The 17,341-nt window shown below is 42.8% G+C and overlaps 1 protein-coding gene across 4 annotated transcripts in view; it reads left to right on the forward strand.

The window, feature by feature from the left end:
* MECOM (MDS1 and EVI1 complex locus) overlaps positions 1–14,425 on the forward strand; it is a 328,050-nt gene extending 313,625 nt beyond the window's left edge. For all 4 annotated transcript variants that reach the window (XM_069024923.1, XM_069024924.1, XM_069024925.1 and 1 more), the window contains 7 exons: positions 3,316–3,482; positions 4,845–4,922; positions 6,672–6,841; positions 7,943–8,087; positions 10,831–11,067; positions 11,625–11,811; positions 12,745–14,425. In XM_069024923.1, coding sequence (XP_068881024.1) covers positions 3,316–3,482; positions 4,845–4,922; positions 6,672–6,841; positions 7,943–8,087; positions 10,831–11,067; positions 11,625–11,811; positions 12,745–12,879 — 1,119 coding nt within the window. In that variant the 3' untranslated portion in view covers positions 12,880–14,425. The remainder of the gene's footprint in view (positions 1–3,315; positions 3,483–4,844; positions 4,923–6,671; positions 6,842–7,942; positions 8,088–10,830; positions 11,068–11,624; positions 11,812–12,744) is intronic.
* Positions 14,426–17,341: the final 2,916 nt, after the last annotated feature.

The raw sequence follows: 17,341 nt of genomic DNA on the forward strand, positions 1-17,341 counted from the left end.
AAGGCCATAGTAGAATTAGAAAAGACACAGAAAAGTGCAACAATGATGATCAGAGGAGGTAGGGAACAGCTTCCATTCAAAAAGAGACTAAGTAGATTTTGATTTTTTCAGCTGAGAAAAAAATGCCCAAGGGAGCTGTGCCCCAGCTCCGTGAGCCCATGAATGGTGAGCAGAACCTGAATGAGGAATGGTTATTCATTAGTGATAACAATACAAAAAAAAACCCACAAAAATATCAGGCAAGAGGCTTAAAAGGAACAAAAGTGAGTATCTTTTCATAGGCACCTAATTAAATTGGTGAACTCTCCTTGACAAAAATATAAATGAGTCTGAAAAGGTTCAGCCAAGTGAATGGGAGCAGCAGCTGATGGACATTCAATGTTGTAACTGAGATACAGCCTCCAGTTAATGCTTTTCCACCTCCCTGTGCTGGTGTGTGACAGTGGGGAGATCTGTCCCTTGCCCACCCTCCTGTGTGTCCCCTGGAGCCACTGCTGGGCACTGGTACCAGCTTCCAAAAACACAAGTTTCCAGTTTACAATTCCTGCTTGATTTTGGTGTCTGAGTTAGTCCTCAATGCAAAACCCCCAGATTTCTTACTGCTCAGCTGGTATTTTGCAAGCAGACTGGTGAGCAGGGGTTGTCTGCCTGCACTGGAGGTGATGGACAGCATGTTGTGATCAGGGCTGCAGGATTTCATGGGCTGTAAAATGCCTCCGCAGCCCAGGAATCCATCTCACGATAGGGATTTGCATCCTGAAGGCTCTGAGCACCAACACACTCCAGGACTTCTTAAGAAAATGCCCCAATTTCGGTTCTTGGGAGCCCTACCTCCAGCAGATAGTGCCAGCTATAATTATCCTGATAGCAGTGGAGTGACAGTGCCTCGGATCAGCAAAGCCGTGAGGCCAAACACTTCCCACTGGTGCTGGTGCAGTTCTTGAAAAACATCAATCATACCAGGTCACCACATAAGTCAGGCTTTAAAAAAAAAGCAAAACTGGCAAAGCAGCAAGCACAATAGTCATTCCTATGGTGAGAAACATATTTTTAGAAAGCGAGTAATACTTTAAAATAATTGGAAGTGCTCGTGCTTCCTCTGGATGAGGGATTTAAGACTAGGTGCTGATTTCATACCTATTTTGGGACTGATGTAATCCTGGAGACAGAGCTGGAGGTAGGGCTGATCTGCTTTGCTGTGCATTAAACAAGAGTCTGTCTCAGTTTCTACTCTGCAAAATCCTGGAAATAAGAACTGAAAAAAAAAAAATCAGCATGACTAAGCCATTTTAAATGTAAAGGGGAAAATAGTTGCTTTAATATATTACTGGCAGGGACCATGTGCATGAGAAATTGTGATCCAAAAATGATTTAAACCCACTAGATAATGAAATGGACTTGAATATTAAATATACATAAATAAAACATTTATTATACTTCTCAGTACCCTTATTATTCTTCACCATAAATATGTGATACCATAACCCATGCACTGTCATGTCATTGCTAATCAGCCCGAAGGCCAAAGGGCATTTTTCATTCAAACCATTTATTTTCAGCAGTTGTAAAATAGATGAGTGAATTTTTGTGGGGAACAATTAGAAGGAATTAAAGGCAGTGGGACGACTACTTTGAAAGCTTTAAGAATCAATCCCAACTAAAGGAGAAGATGAAGTCGTATAAAAAGAAATATATGGTAATGTTGAGGTGTATGGGTTGATAATGACATCTTGGTGCCGAGATAGAATTACCTCCTCTCCCAGCAGCATCATCATTACATATCTCATGCCTGTGATCAGTACACGTCAAAATCCTTCATATTGACAAATGTGCTGTCCACTTGCATCTGTGGAGAATGTTTTAGCAGCTGAGTGATTATGAATCAAACCCCAGAGCTTACAGCCCTTACTGCCTCGCAATGCTTTCACATTTGTTGCCTGACAAGTAAATGTATCTTGACTTCCCTCTGAGATTTTTTATTTTTTTCCACCGTGTTTGATGAAAGACATTTGGCAAATTGGCAGTGGTACCCTGTACGTTGCAATTTGTACTCAGCATTAGGAATCTGAGCATGAAATGAGAGGGCAGGCTACAGGCTAAAGGGAAAAAAACAAGGCAGCCCAAAGGCAGAGCTAACCAGCACGGAAATAGTCATTCCAGGAGACAACCATGTCGTTCTGCCAATGAAAATAAATAAACCTGCAAAAATGCCCACTTCTTCCAAAAATGCCCACTTCTTCCAATTAAAATTTCAGTTTTACAACAATCAGAGCAACCTTTTATGGATTTTGAAGAACAGTCTGTGGAGGTGTTCCAGCTGAGAAGGGTTCAGCATCTTGTCTTTCATATAATTTGCTTCTTCATCACAAGCAAGATCTTGCACAGGGCTCATGCTGTGGGTTTTGTGCTCTGTAGGTGAGAGCTTGGCTTTCTTTTCTTTCATTTGTTTGTGGTGTTATGGAGAGGTGGATGGTTATTCTCACCTGTCAGTAGGCTCAGCAGCATTCTTGAACTCTTCAAGTGGCAATGTTTGAGGTTTTGGAGGAGCTTTCCTTGGTCTGTTCCAGACACCTTAAAGGAAACTGTTCTCCAGAAATTATTTAATCCCCACTCCCTGCAAATTGCAGACAGCTAATCAGGAGTGGAAACATCCCAAAGCACAAAGGATTTACAAGCAACTAAAGGCAGAGCAGGAATATTAAGAGGTGAAAAAATAGGATAGACATCTAACAGGCAATGTGAATACAGAGCACCAAACCCACCAAAGCTTAATTTCTTCTGTGTTTATCTAATGGTCTTTGGCTATGATGGGCTAGAACACTGGGCTTGATGGTTGGATGTGGCTGGGACATTGATGGAGCCTCTTTGGAACTGGATTGTTGCAGCCCTTGGTTGAGCTAGAGTGTTCATAAGGTTTCCACTGTGATAAGTGTCCTCTGCAAGTCCTTAAAAAAAAACAAAACCAAAAAAACCCCCAAAAAACTAGACATTCAGTTATTATTTCTGTTCATTTGGTAAAAAATGTTCAATGATTTCTGTAGATGGGATGCATAGACTTGTAGGCACACAACCACAGAGCATGACTGCAAAACCTGGAATTTTGTAGAAGCTGGGGCTTAAAAGTAAGAAGAAATGAACACTGGCTGATTATTACCCGCATGCCCCATAATTTTTGAGCCTGCAGCTCTACACTGGCCTTTTCCCCTTTTTTTCTTTCACTTATCACTGGACGTTCTTGTATTTTGGGTTCCCGGTGGGGGCAAAAATCGGCGGGGATATTTACCTTGGTGGGCTCTGTGCTCTCTCCTGCTGCAGGTGTCAGCTATAGAGAACATGGCCGAAAAGCTGGAGAGCTTCAGCGCCCTGAAGCCGGAGGCCAGCGAGCTGATCCAGTCGGTGCCGTCCATGTTCAACTTCCGCGCGCCGCCCAGCGCCCTCCCCGAGACCCTGCTGCGCAAGGGCAAGGAGCGCTACACCTGCAGGTAGCCCCAGGGCCACCCCACGCTGCCCTCCCCAAGCCCCCCCTGCTCAGACATCCCACAGCGAGTCTTTCAGGCCTCTCCGTGCCCAACGTGGAAAGCGTTTCCCTTTGGGGTTCCTATTTATTAGATTATTGGTGTTACGAAGCAAAGAGCTCTCCCTGTATCATAGCAGTTTGATAAATGAGGTGCAAACTGTTACATAAACAATTCCTTTTTTTCCAAGTTTTCTCATCACTTTCATATATAAAAGTGTGCTTTCATTATTGATTTTTTTGATCGTAAACTACAGACGTGTTTTCTCTCAGGCTTCTGGTTTTAATATCCAAAGGGATCAGTGATAAAATACATGACTTATTAGGACTTGTGTGTACAGACTTAAAAAAAACCCCCACAATGAAGATAGTCATTGAATATGCACCCAAAATGAATGGGAGCTTTGTCAAGGAGAGTGGAATTAGCTGTGTGGGTATTTTGAAGGCTTATACATCATGTTGTGAAAAAATAAATGGGATGTTAAAAGTGAAGGGATGCAATCTTCAAAGTCATCATGTGGAGCAGCCACCACCCTCATTCGCTTAAGAGAGCACTGTGTGTGTGCTCTGCCCCCATGCAAAAATGGGCTCCATGTCCTTAACAGCATGGGCCAATTATAAACTGAATATTAATGTGTTGCTTGAACAAAGGGGGAGAACTCATGATAATTTTTTTTTTGTTGTTGTTGGCCATTATTTTTCCTGTGACATACTATTGAGTTTGGAGAATGGTTTTTAAATTGCACTGTTTAGGTCTCTATATCATCTCCAGAACGTGCAAGTGTTTGACACTGGCATATCGGTTTATCTGATCTTTCTGCAAACATGTCACCTTCTTTCAAGACATGTTGTTATAGAAACATACCTTGATGGATTAGGTCTTTGAGTCTTGTCTGCTCTGATCCTATTCAATGCACAGAATGGTGTCACGTTTGCTGACACGTAGAATTGGTTGAAAGGTTTGAAATTTGCTTACACAGAGGCAGAAATCCAAGGCTTTAATAACAGATTCTCTTGATTCCAAATCTGAATGATGCTGATAATCACCCAGTGGGCTTAGAACCTTGGGGTGATCTTTAAAACTGGTTTTTCATATACCCCTTGCTTCTGCACAAGCAAAGCTGGTTGGTGCCAGCAGTTCCAGTCCTACTCTCATGTGTGTCAATCCCTTACATTTGCTGAATGCTTTTCTTGAGATGTTGTTGCACCAAAGCAATGCCAGTAGGACCATATAGTGATGATTCCAACTGGGCTGTACATCCAGTGCAGCTCAAACTGGGACGAAGCCACTGAAGGCTGTGTTGTCTCATCAAACATTTTCTTATCACAGATACTGTGGCAAGATTTTCCCAAGATCTGCAAACCTGACCCGTCACCTGAGGACTCACACTGGAGAGCAGCCCTATAGGTATCACACCCCTCACCCCTGTCTGTGCTGTGGTCAAGCTTTGAGGTCCCTTCCAGTGCAGATGTTTTCTGTGATTCTGTGAATAAAGCCAGGGAATTCAACATCCTTGCTGGACCAGCTCCAGCCCTTCCTCCTTAGCTTTGGACCCACCACTGCATTTTGGTCTCAGAGTTTTGTGCATTCGGTGCTGATCCTTGGTGTTGAAGATGCAGAAAGGGGGAAGGTTTAGGTTTTAGTGAAATTCTTTTGGCTGGGGCAGCTTCCCAGCACAATCCCCAGGTTTGCCTTTGCTGGCAGCAGGGCTGGCACTGCTGAACCAGTGTGATTGAGTGTTCAGTAGGGCTCTTGGATGTATTTTCCCTTGCAAGAATGTTTTTTATTGGAGTTCTGCGGTGTTATTTGCAGCCTAAAATTGGGTGATTTGTCAGTCATCTGATCACTGAAAGATCCCGGTTGCAAAGGCGTTACTGTATTTATTTGTTCCCTGCCTAATCTGGATCCTTTCTGAGATCTGCTTAACCAAAACCCATGTGGGTGTACTCTCCTGTTGATAAGAATGTGTGTGTGTTACTGAATCCAGTACAGTCACATGCAGAAATGTGTATAAAGCTTCACCTTATTGAAAATGAAAGGCTAATTTAAACTGGAAAGAGGCCAGTTCATGTTCCAGTAAAACAAATGCACAGATTTCTGCATTTTATGAGCTGTAAAGAGCAGAGTAAGCTCATTGTTTGTGAGGAAACAATATGTTTTTTGCATCTAGTCTCTTTGGGAAATGAGATTCACATCTAATTTTATTGTAGGAAGGTCTTGATGTATATTATACCCGTCCACTGCATAAAAGCCACAAGCAATTAGTAGCATAATGGGCGATTTCAGCACTAAAAAAAATTTGACATCACTGACAAGCGTAAGAGAGGCACAGGAGAAGTAAAAGATTGAAAAACTGAAGTGGTGAAGACTCTTGGCTAGTTGCCAGCCAGAGAATTTGGAATAGTTATAGTATGACTTAGTAATGGCTTAAAGAGCAATACAGTAAAGGCTTTAGGGACTCCAAATCGCTACACAGTATGAAAATTGATGCCTCTGGTACCAGAGTGATAGACTAAACTACTCACATTGGCACAGTATTAAAGGTTGGGATTGTTTATTGCTGGTTTTTGCAAGATAACCAAATTTCCTCTGGGATTAGCAATCAAGCAAGCTAATTCCTCGAGAAAAGATTTAATCACACAGTATAATTTAGAATAGGAAAAGAAATAGCCCTTTTTACCTTATTTGAGCATTAGAAGAGATCTGTTTCATGTTTTTTCCAAAAGTGTTTAATTGTATTGTATTGGCAGCACATGAAACAATAGAGTTATTGCTCTACTGTTTTCAAACTTCCCAACTTTGCATGCAACAATTTAAAAAACATGGGACTCAATTACCATAGCTAATTTGATGCCATTAGCTTAGAAATATTATGCTTATTCCTAGAGGCAGTATTTAAAATATAAAGTCTAATGTGAATTAAAGCTGAAAACCCCAACATAGAAGTTATGTCTCCATTCCAAGAGCACAGGTCTCCAGTTAGTCAGCCAAAATTTGTCTTTATTTCAGAGAGGATTGTGCCTCAGTAGGGAACAAAGAACTGTGGTTGGGTGCTGAGACTGAGCCCAGAAGGCTCTTCATGTATCGTAGGATAAACCTTATGTATCCAGCTATTAACAAACTCTTTCCTACCCACTTGTTTTGTTTTTTTTTTAGATGCAAATACTGTGACAGATCCTTTAGCATATCCTCTAACCTGCAGAGACATGTGCGTAACATCCACAATAAAGAGAAGCCATTCAAGTGTCACTTGTGTGACAGGTGTTTTGGTCAACAAACCAATCTTGACAGACATCTAAAAAAGCACGAGAACGGGAACATGTCTGGTATGTTATGTCTTTTCCCTCCTGTCTTTTCCGTCCCCAGCCTGCCCCATGTCCCATGTGCAGGGACTGCCCATTCCCTGTCAGCGCTGCCGAGTGTCCACGGGCACACGCTGCTCCGACGGGTGGGGGGTTGCAAAATATGTAAGTGCCTAAGCTCTGCTGACATTGAAAGTGCTTTGAAAATCCCAGCATAAACCCTCCCCTTGTATAACTTAAGACCACTGGAAGATGTCTTTTCTTTTGGTTTTCATTAAGCCAACCCATAGCGTTTTGAGAACAGACTGGGAAAATTGGTTTAATCCCATCTCCGCAATCACTTGGCTCTCAATAGGACTCCTAGATTTAGACTCTCTCGGGGGGCACTCTAAAAGATTTTCCTGGCACCTTCTGAAATATTCCCACTGTCAGGAGCTGAAAAGCCCTGGCTATTATGGAGCTAATGGTGCCTCTCAAACCCCAAAGCACATTGGTCACCACACAGCAGCAGCACAGGCAGTGGCAGGAGGGGATGTCATTGGGTTGGTTTGGCTATCTGCAGGGCTTAATGAAAGCCCTCTCTGCAGTCCTTTCAGTCTGCATTTTGCCTCACTGGAAATAACCAGGGGCATGCAGTGAATGCAGAGCTGTCCCTTCCCCAGCGCTCAGAGAAAGGCGTCTGACACTGGTCTCTCAGCGCTAATGAACCTGGGTGATGATGTCAATGGCTACTCCATATTTTGAATAAATCTGCATAATTAATAGCTAAAAATTAAGTTCTGTTTGCTCAGTTCAGCCATTGGTCTAAGAAAGACAGTTATCACTGGACAATCTTGGAATCACAGGGAACGAGAGGGAGATGTTGAAATAGAGACATGGCAAAAGTGATGATAAACCATGGAAAGGGGCACCCAGCATGCAACCAGTTGTTTTTTCTGGAAATCACCCTTGCCTGTGAATAATTACTGACTACTGGTTTTATGGCCAAAAGCTGATGGTTCACAGTGACCAACTTTCTGGCTCTCACCCATTTTTTAACCAGAGTTTCAATTTCATTTTGATTTAAATGGTTAAATATAGAAAATATAAAGGAGCAGCAACAGACGTCGTATGTTTTCCTTTAAGGTACTGCAACATCTTCACCTCACTCAGAACTGGAAAGCACAGGGGCAATCCTAGATGACAAGGAAGACTCTTACTTCACAGAAATTAGGAATTTTATTGGAAACAGCAACCACAACAATCAATCCCCCCGAAACTCAGAGGAGAGGTGAGTTGTGTCTGATCTGCCTTCAAAAGGTGCCCACTGCTCCTTTTCCAGGTCTGCAGACCTGATTGTTCACTTTTGATCATGTCTGGAGCCAGAGTAATTTTAGAATCTGGTTGCTTCAGTGGCCACCTTGGTGTCTTAGGAATAGAAATGTGTTGATTCCCTCCCCACTGTGTATGAAGATGTTCCAAGTGGCAGATGCTGGACAGGAGATTCCATCTGTGAGCACATTTCTTCTTGTATCTGGAGCTCTCAGTTTCAGGCTCCCACCGTTGATTTAAGTTTGCTGAAAAATTCCTTCTCTTTGCATTCACGGCAGAGCAGGTGAATTCTACATCCTGTGGCTAAATGTATGGAGCCGTAGGATTTAAGTGCAATTTAAATGTGTAATTAATAAAGTAGACCAAGCTAAATTCTTGGACCAAATGAAAGATTGTAGCTGAACGTCCTTTCCCGTAAGTAACTCAATCCCAAGAAAGATGCTGAGTAGCCAAAAGCCCGGGAGGCTGCGTGTGGGCGTTGGGAGTCCACAGTGCTCCAGCATGTGAGAGAGCTTTTTCTACTAAGATTTATTAAGTATATGGGTGTTTGAATTCTTCTGAACTAACAGAAGAGAGACCACTTCTAAATATTTTCAGTTAATAAAAGTACAGCTAAGCAGAAAAGGCTGTGGGATGGAGCCCCACATATTTCTTTGGGATTGGTGTTGCATTATGCATTATTTTCCCTTTTGAATTGGCATTACATTATCAACATCAAAAAATTCTTACTGCTGGTGACAAACTTTGCTGTCTCCTCAATTTCTAGATGCTTTTGTGAAGGGATAAAAAGGGTGGACACAACACAATTTCCACAAAAGTATTGGATTAAGTGATTACATGCATATTCAAATTTCATTCCATCTTGATTGGCAATGAGGGCTTGGGATTTTTAACTTGCACATCTGGTCTCAACATGTCCTCTGACAGGAAGTCAGCAAAGTGGAAAGGTTGCTGGGTTGTGCAGTGTTTCCTTTCTAAATTTGGCACTTCAGACTGCTCTTGACGGATATTTTATCCCTGGCAAATTGCTGCATTTGAAAGCATAATTAGAGAATCTGTTTTCTTAATCACATGGCTTTTGTTACTTTGGTTGTAGTCCATCTCCCTTTCATTCCTAGCAGCCTCAATTGAGCATAACAAGCAAGTTAGCAGCCCAAATTGCACTCAACAATTTCTTATTTCTGCCTATTTAAATAAAAGATGATAAAGAGATATTTCTCTGATGATCTTAGAGGGAGGTGGCTGCTTCAGCTCTCCCTGTTCTGCACAACCTCAGATTTTTTGATACTGTTCTAAAGACAGACTGTTCCCTCGAGCATTTTTTTCAATGCAATACTAAACTCATGGCAGTCAGCTAGAATTTGCTTGGAAAACAGATGAAACTCTAATATGTTTAGGAAAATGATGCTGTTATTGAGGCAGAAACAAGTTTTGCTCCTCAGAAACTCCATCTGTTACAGCAGAAAGTCAAATGTTAAATACCAACAAGGCTGAGGGCTCACCTTATCTTGCTCCACCATTGGGTATATCCCATATTGTCCCACACAGTTTGAAGCACACGGAGTCTAAAGCAAACTGCGTGCGGACAATAAGGTTTCCATTTTTATAACTGTATTCCTGGAAGAGTTAAGGACCTTTTGCACAATGAGAACAATAGATGAATCAAGGCCTCTGTGCTACGTGACGTGGTGGGGGCAGATACAGTGGTAGCATGAATTTTGGGGGAGGGCTCCACTGGGTGCAGCTCATTCACATCACTGTGGCTGTGGTTGGGCGTTCGTTGGCGCCGCGGTGCCGAATTCCTTTACTTCGATTTTGATGTGATGGACACAATGCAGCTCCAGATGCTCTGAATCCTACAGGGTTGAGACCATTACCAAACAGCCCCTACTTCAGCATGGGTATTATGTCCTTGATAAAAATCCTGTAGGAAGTAGTTAAGAGAAGTCATTGTCTGAGAGCAAAGGGCAGCGTAATAACAGTGCGTAGACCAAATGGTTTTCCATGTGGGTATTGCTGTAATTACTCATTTAATAAGAATAAATGCACTTAAATTGCCATATGACCTTTCTTTTCATTGCTTTTTACCCTTCAAATCAGTCAATAACCCAGTTCAGCACAGAGGCGATATTGCAGACCACTCTTCAGGTCCCCAGCTGAAGTCTCTTAGGTTCCCATGTAGGAAATCCATACATTCAGTGAAGCAGTATGGCTTCCAAAGGGAGGGTAGTGTGCTAAATTAATTATGCGTGTAATTTTGACTTTAAAACTCTGAACACAATATTGGATGTCGTTTTTGTTAAAAATGCCAGATCCGATTTTCAGAGTTTCTTGGCCCCTACAGCTTCTGTTAAAAGGCAGTGAGTTGTTTTGCCCAGACTACATGTATGATTGGAAACTTGAGATGTAATAATGCATGAGAAAATTTGGAATGGTTATCTGAACATGCCTCTGTTAGAACAGTAGTTTTAGCAGGATAACAGGAAAATCCCATGGTGATGGTGCTGTAAACGTCCCACTGATTTCTGAGTGCAATTTTCTCCAGTGCTAATTTTCTGTGAAGCTAAGCAAGATATGAAATACAGAAATCACTTTATTCTGCTGGGACAGATGCTTTTCAGATCTGTCTCCAAGAGTCTGCCGATGAAGAGCTTTCATATCTGATTTGTGTTTATAGCTTGGGTTTGTTTTGGTACTTTCAGAATGAATGGCAGCCACTTTAAGGATGAAAAAGCCATGGTAGCCAGCCAGAACTCGGATCTGTTGGATGATGAGGAGGCAGAAGATGAAGTAATGATGGATGAAGAAGACGAAGAGAGCGAAATGGCAGGGAAAGCAGTGAAAGAGCCCGCGACAAGTGACATGCACGAGGGCACTCCCGAGGAGGATTATGAGGAAACGAGTACTTTGGACATGAACTGCAAAGCTTCCCCTGGCAGGTTGGTTCCTTCCGAGTATTGGTGTGCCCGATAGGCGGAATAAGAACAATAAACCATACAAGAGTGCCAGCACCAAACCGGTGCCGTGGGAACCGGTCCGGAGCAGCTGCTTCCCACTTACAATAGCAGCGTGCGTCTGTGTTTGGGTCAACACCAGCCCTGCTTTCAGCCTCTTCATGCAGTCTGGAGCCCTTGATAGCAAAATTGACTGTGCTTGGGGAGCTATTGTGAGGTTCTGGGTGAGACAGGAAGCAGGGTGAGACAGTTCCATGGGAGAGACGTTATCTGCTCCGTGAACCGTCCTGGATCTCTCATAATGGCCTTGCGGAAGGCTGTGGAGACACCATGAGAGAGACAAACTCCCTCCCCCACTCAACTGCCCTTTCTTTAGAACAGAAAAGGGAATTCTTTTTATTTCAGGATCACCACTCCATAAGGCAAGGTGGCTTATTAAAGTGAAAAAGGGAGAAATTGCTCAGATGTGTAAATTTGAGAAGATGAGGGAATGCAGAGAGGGTTATTTAATTGACATTAAAACCTCCTTGGTGTTTTTGTAGGTATAAAGAAGAGGAGTATAATAAGACTGGACTTTCGGCTTTGGACCACATAAGGCACTTCACAGATAGCCTCAAAATGAGGAAAATGGAAGAAAATCAATACAGTGAAGCTGAATTGGCAGCTTTCAATGCTTCCCAGCTGCCAGAGGACCTCAAGCAACCATTGTACAGGAAATCCAAATCCCAGGTAAAAGCTTAACTCAGTTAAAATGTTATTGTCACCAAATACCCACAGGATTAAGCTGTTAGTGTGTGGCAGGCAGAGTTGTTCCAGCTTTGTCAGACAGGGCTGTTCTCCATGTCCATAAACCTCAGCCTGACCTGACATCCCACCTCACCCCAGAGACATGATAGGGTGCTCTGGTCCCTGAGAACGGAGGATTTCCATACTTTTTTCTTACTTTTTTTGCTATTTTCGTTCTGCCTGGTGCCCACAGAAATGCCATGGTAAGAACTAGTCCCACTCTGCTGACACTGGTGCTGTGGAGTTTATCTGCAGCCTCACAGGGATGTGACTTGATCTTCTGGCTGGCTTAGCTTTTTGGCATTTTTTCCAGCCTGTTGGATGGTATCACCTCTAGGTCCTCAGCATGTTTTACAAACAGCAATAACTGAAATGGTATCCTCATGCTATTTCTTGCCGTTTTCTAAACATTAATTAATTAAAATGGTTTTTTTTAGCCCCTTTGAAAGATTCCTGTTTCAAAAACTGCAGAATATGCATGTATGAAAGGTCAGCAAAGGATACTGTTATATTTGGTGAAATACAGGACGAGACAAGGGATAATATGATTCCTCCGCCTCTTGAAAAGAGCCTCCTGTGCCAAGACTCTGAAGGCAAAGGAGACTTTGGGACCTTGTCTACTATCAAAGGTTTCTCTGAGCTTTGTGAAACCAGATGAAAGCAGAAATTATTATTACTGCTAGTGAGTCAAAAGTGTTAGTGAAAGGGTTGACAGTGGTTTCACCTAAAGCATTTTGTTGGGGTTTTTTTTAACAAAGTTGAGACCAGTGGCTGTAGCCTGACTGCTGCCCTGACCACGCAGGGGTGGCACAGGTCCAAGCTCAGAACCCCGCCACGGGAGTGTGACCTCTTTGTCCTTCTTCTGTCCCTGTGCAGGCCTATGCCATGATGCTCTCTCTCTCCGACAAGGACTCCCTTCATTCTGCATCCCACAGTTCTCCCAACATGTGGCACAGTATGGCGAGAGCCGCCGCGGAATCCAGCGCCATCCAGTCCATCAGTCACGTATGACAGTGCGGAGTCTTACCGAGGATGGGACCAAGTCCAAACCAGTAGCATGGCTCTTTCATATATGACTATTTAAAAGACTGCTGAGCAGAATGCCTTATAAATCTGCAGGGTCACTCATTTAAAGTCCGGTGACCTTAAACTGAATAATTTTAAAAAAGAAAGAAACTATTTATTCTCAATATTTTGTTTTGCACAGCAAAGGCAGCTGCTGACTTCTGGAGGATCAATGCGACAAAAAAAAAAAAAAACACAAACGGTTTCAGTGGATTATGTAAACGGGGCTGGGAAAAAGTGTCTTCCAGTTCACCCAGCTTTGAGGGGCAGGGGCAGAAGGGTTAAGACTGCGTTGATACACACATGGGCACTCCTTTAAAGTAGGAACTGAATTGATTTTCTTTTTGTATAAGATAGTTTGACACAGGATTGGGAACAGTTGCTTTTATGTACAAATCTCTTCATTAAAGCTTTATGCATTTTAGCCCTTCAAAGAAAGAAAATAGTTCTATCAAATGCACACTATCCATCGTAAATGTAGAATGAAGTAACAGGGAATATTTTGTTCTCTCCGTAATTCTTTTGCCTTCTCAACTGCATTGTTAATAAAAAAGGAAAAACAAGGAGAAAAAAATGACAGAAAAAGAAAGAACTCTGAGAAACAATACATAAGAGGCTTGTGTATATTGTAAACTATGAATGTTCACTACTCCAAGAAGCTAAATCATCCAGATAAATCCGTGAAAGCACCACGTTCATTGACAACACCACTAGTTCGAATCATTGTAAGGAGATTTTTAATTTTCGACAATCATGTCACTATTTTGTTGTATTGTTTCCTTTCCCCTTACCCTCTTAATTTCTCCTTTGTGTTTGTGTGTACTATGTATTTATTTGTTGGCAAACGATTGTTTGTTGATTACAATAGCACTGTTCCTGTAACAAACAGCACTGCTCCAGTCCCCCACTGCGTTACGATGTAAGGCACCCATGTACTTCCAAAAAAGTGAGGTGAACTGATCTGTGTATATGGGAGTGCAAAACAGTGTTTGAAATTTTCTTACATTCCTCTTTTATTTTATTTTTTTGCCTTTTAATGAACTAAATAACTAATAGATGCGACTTAGTTTTGTTCAGTTTTTTTTTTTGTAATACAGTAAATTGATTCGATTGTATAAACAGTTATAATTTCTTCATGAAAGCATGATTCTTCTGATTAAAAAAAACTGTACCCAATATTTTATGCTGGTTGTCTGCGAGCTTGTGTGATGTTATGTTCATGTTAATCCTATTTGTAAGATGAAGTGTTCCAAATTTATGTTTCAAAAAAATAAATAAATAACGGAAGGTATTCAGTTATTTTTGGGGGTTTTTTTTGCCTTTAGTGAGGGACCAGATTTATTTTTCTTTTTGTTTATAATCTCATTTTGAAATAATCGGCAAGTTGAGGTACTTTCTTTAAATGCTTTGTACAATGTAACTGTTACGCATTTCAGTACATTACTATGGGAGGATCAACTTAAAAAAAATAATAAAGGACTACAAAACTGAAGGGATCTATTTCCTTTTGTCTTGGTTTTGTCTGAGTCGGGGCAAAAAAGGCACATTTCCTCTGCAGTCTGGGGAGCAAAGATGGATCTGTGGGATCGTGAGGGCAACCAGAGGATGGGGCACTGGGAGGTGTCTTGGACTTGGCCATGAAATATGGGACACGAGCCAGAGCCTCTCAATAGACCGACTGTTGGAGGGGTTTAGTTAAGTCCTTTAAGTTTCCAAACACTACCTTGGAAAAGAGGGGTATTTAGGTCATTTCACAGAAGAGGTTGGTGCAGTGTCACCTTCAAAGGCATTTGTGGAGCCCTGAGTTTGAGTTTTGCCCGCCTGCTGCTTGTGGGGACAACGCTGGAAAGCACTGGCTTGGCTGGTGCATAGTGAAATATTCACTCACCAGAGTGACCAAAATCCATGGCTGAGAAGCTAAATGAGCCTCCAGCTGCATAAAATGAGGCTTTTCCTTTTAAAAGGAAAAAAAGAAAGAGAGCATTTTAGTTTGTGTTTGTTGTACCTGTCCAGCATATTTGGGGAATGATCCTTTGTCCTCCTCTTGAACATCAGTGGTGGTGATAATTCAGATCATTTTTGTTCACTTCAGAGGTCACAGACTGACTGATAAGAATCCATCCCCTATTGGATAAAAAAGTGGGTTTAGTGTCACAGTGTGCACAGTTAGCTGTTGTGTATCTGTTATTAAATAATACTGACTACAAACCTGAATACCTTTCCTTCTGATGGCTTGTCTTAAACTGAAATTTTCTATTTCATGATAAAAACTGTCAGCAGCAGTAACCTTGAGAAAAAAAGAAAAGCAATTGTGACAAGTTTGGGTCACTAGAAACCCTTGATGTGTTGTCTAGGAGGAATTTGCCTTCATAGAAACATACTGAGCCAGTTTTGACAGTGTTGTACTGAATTGTATCTAACCCTTAACTCCACAAATATCACAAATATCATCCATCTCATTCCAAATGAATGCCATGAGAGCTGTGAGACCAATTCTCTGGCCAGGTGATGCCAGACCCCATAAAAAGACTGTGTCCATGTTTCCATGTATCTACCAGTCCATGGTATCATCTCTGGGGCTTTTCCTAAATCAAGTATCTCCAGTTTTTTAAATATTCACCCCTGTCTCTCTGTGTCCAATGTTCTTTTAGAAGTTGTCTGATATTGACAGGACATGAACTGACTTGCAAAAAAGAGTTAAGTCTGGGGAGTATTTCAGAGTCTCAGGGGCTCTGTGGTGTGACTTGAAGTGTTCCAAACACAGCTGATTTACCGGAAGGTGATCACCTGACCAAAATCTCTAACTCAGATGAATAAAATGAATCACTGAGAATGGTGACTACACCCAAATTGGCACATTTTGCCTTTTTATAAATGCAAGCTCCTTCCCTGCCTCAAATACTGCTTCTTACTGAAAATCTTTCACCTCAAAGGACAATGCTCAAATTACACCACTGCCATTTGCTCACAGGTAACTTGGACACTTTTCTCCCACTTCTCATCACTTTCCTTGAAAATTTTGGGATTTATGACTCATACTATCAAATGTTTCCAGAAATGGATCTCTGCCTGCCCAGACTCAGGCAAAGGCCTTTACCCTGTGACTTTATTCTGAAGAGAAAATACTTGTAAAATTGTCATGGTTATAAACCTGCTGAGCAATGAATGGGGTTCACCAGGAATTCCTTGGAACTGTAAAGCTGGTTATATCCAGGGGAAAGCTCTATGATGTATAAACAGCGAGCAAGGCTGCAACTCGGCACTTGCAAGTTGTCTCTGTTGGATTTGTTCCAAGTTCAGCTCTGCTGGACCCCCCGAACAAGATCTTTTCCCCCTTTTCTATGTGTAATCCCTTTTAATCATTTTGGAAGCTTTAACTGGGTGTTTTCCGGCTTCCCCACCCCTTGTGTGCACCTGCATGGCCATGGCTCAGGGTAGAGCTGTCTCCATTCCAGCCAGGGGCACTGCTAGAAAGGAACAACAACACAGTACAGGACCATGAATCCCACAGAAACACTCATGGAAATGTCACTGAATTCCTGGGGGGATGATGATTCACATGGCACCAGCATGCTCAGCCAGGTGTGAACACTCTGGTACCCCTAGCAGAATGAGCAGAGGGTCCCCACCCCTGGAAAGCCCTTCCCAGAGACCTGAGCCCAGGAACCGCCTGTTTCGGAGGCACCATGCAGGGACAAACAGACTCACAGAGTGGTTAAGGTGGGAAGGGATCACTGGAGATCATCTGGTCCAGCCTCCCTGCTCCAGCAGGTCCTCTCAAGCACATTACCCAGGATTGTGTCCACATGGATTCTGAGTGTCTCCAGGGAAGGACACTGCATCACTTCTCCACTCAGCCTGTTCCAGGGCCCAGCCACCTGCACAGTGAAGTTTTCCTCGTGTTCAGGTGGAATGTTCTTGTTGCCATCTCCTGCCCTCGTTGCCTCTCGTCCTACTGCTCTGACCCTCAAGAAGATCCTGGCTCCATCCTCCTGCTGTGCCCCCCGTGCAGCCGGATTCCCCTGCCCACATCCCAGCCCACACCCACCTGCAGGAGCAGCAGGATGATGAGCAGTTCCAAGGGGCGCAGCGGGACCGTGGGTGACCCAGGAAGATCCCGCCATGGGAGGTGGGAGCATCCAGGTGCAGCAGACCTGGGTCTGTGGAACGCTGTGTGATGGCTCCCTGCAGCCCAGGGCTTTTCCACCAGCGTTTCCACGTCGGTCCAACCCTGTGAGCAGCCCCAGAGGAGTGCAGGTATTTCCACCCTGTCAGACAAAGTGAAAAAAATCTGAATTGTTGTTCCTGTCAAACTGAACTGACTCCAAGCAAAGTTCAGTCCTCCTGTGGTGTTGGGTTGCTTCAGTCAGACTGCACCTGCCACCTCCACACACAATAAATGGGCTAT

This window comes from Aphelocoma coerulescens, chromosome 9 (assembly GCF_041296385.1).
Source record: "Aphelocoma coerulescens isolate FSJ_1873_10779 chromosome 9, UR_Acoe_1.0, whole genome shotgun sequence".
NCBI classification, from domain to species: Eukaryota; Metazoa; Chordata; class Aves; order Passeriformes; family Corvidae; genus Aphelocoma; species Aphelocoma coerulescens.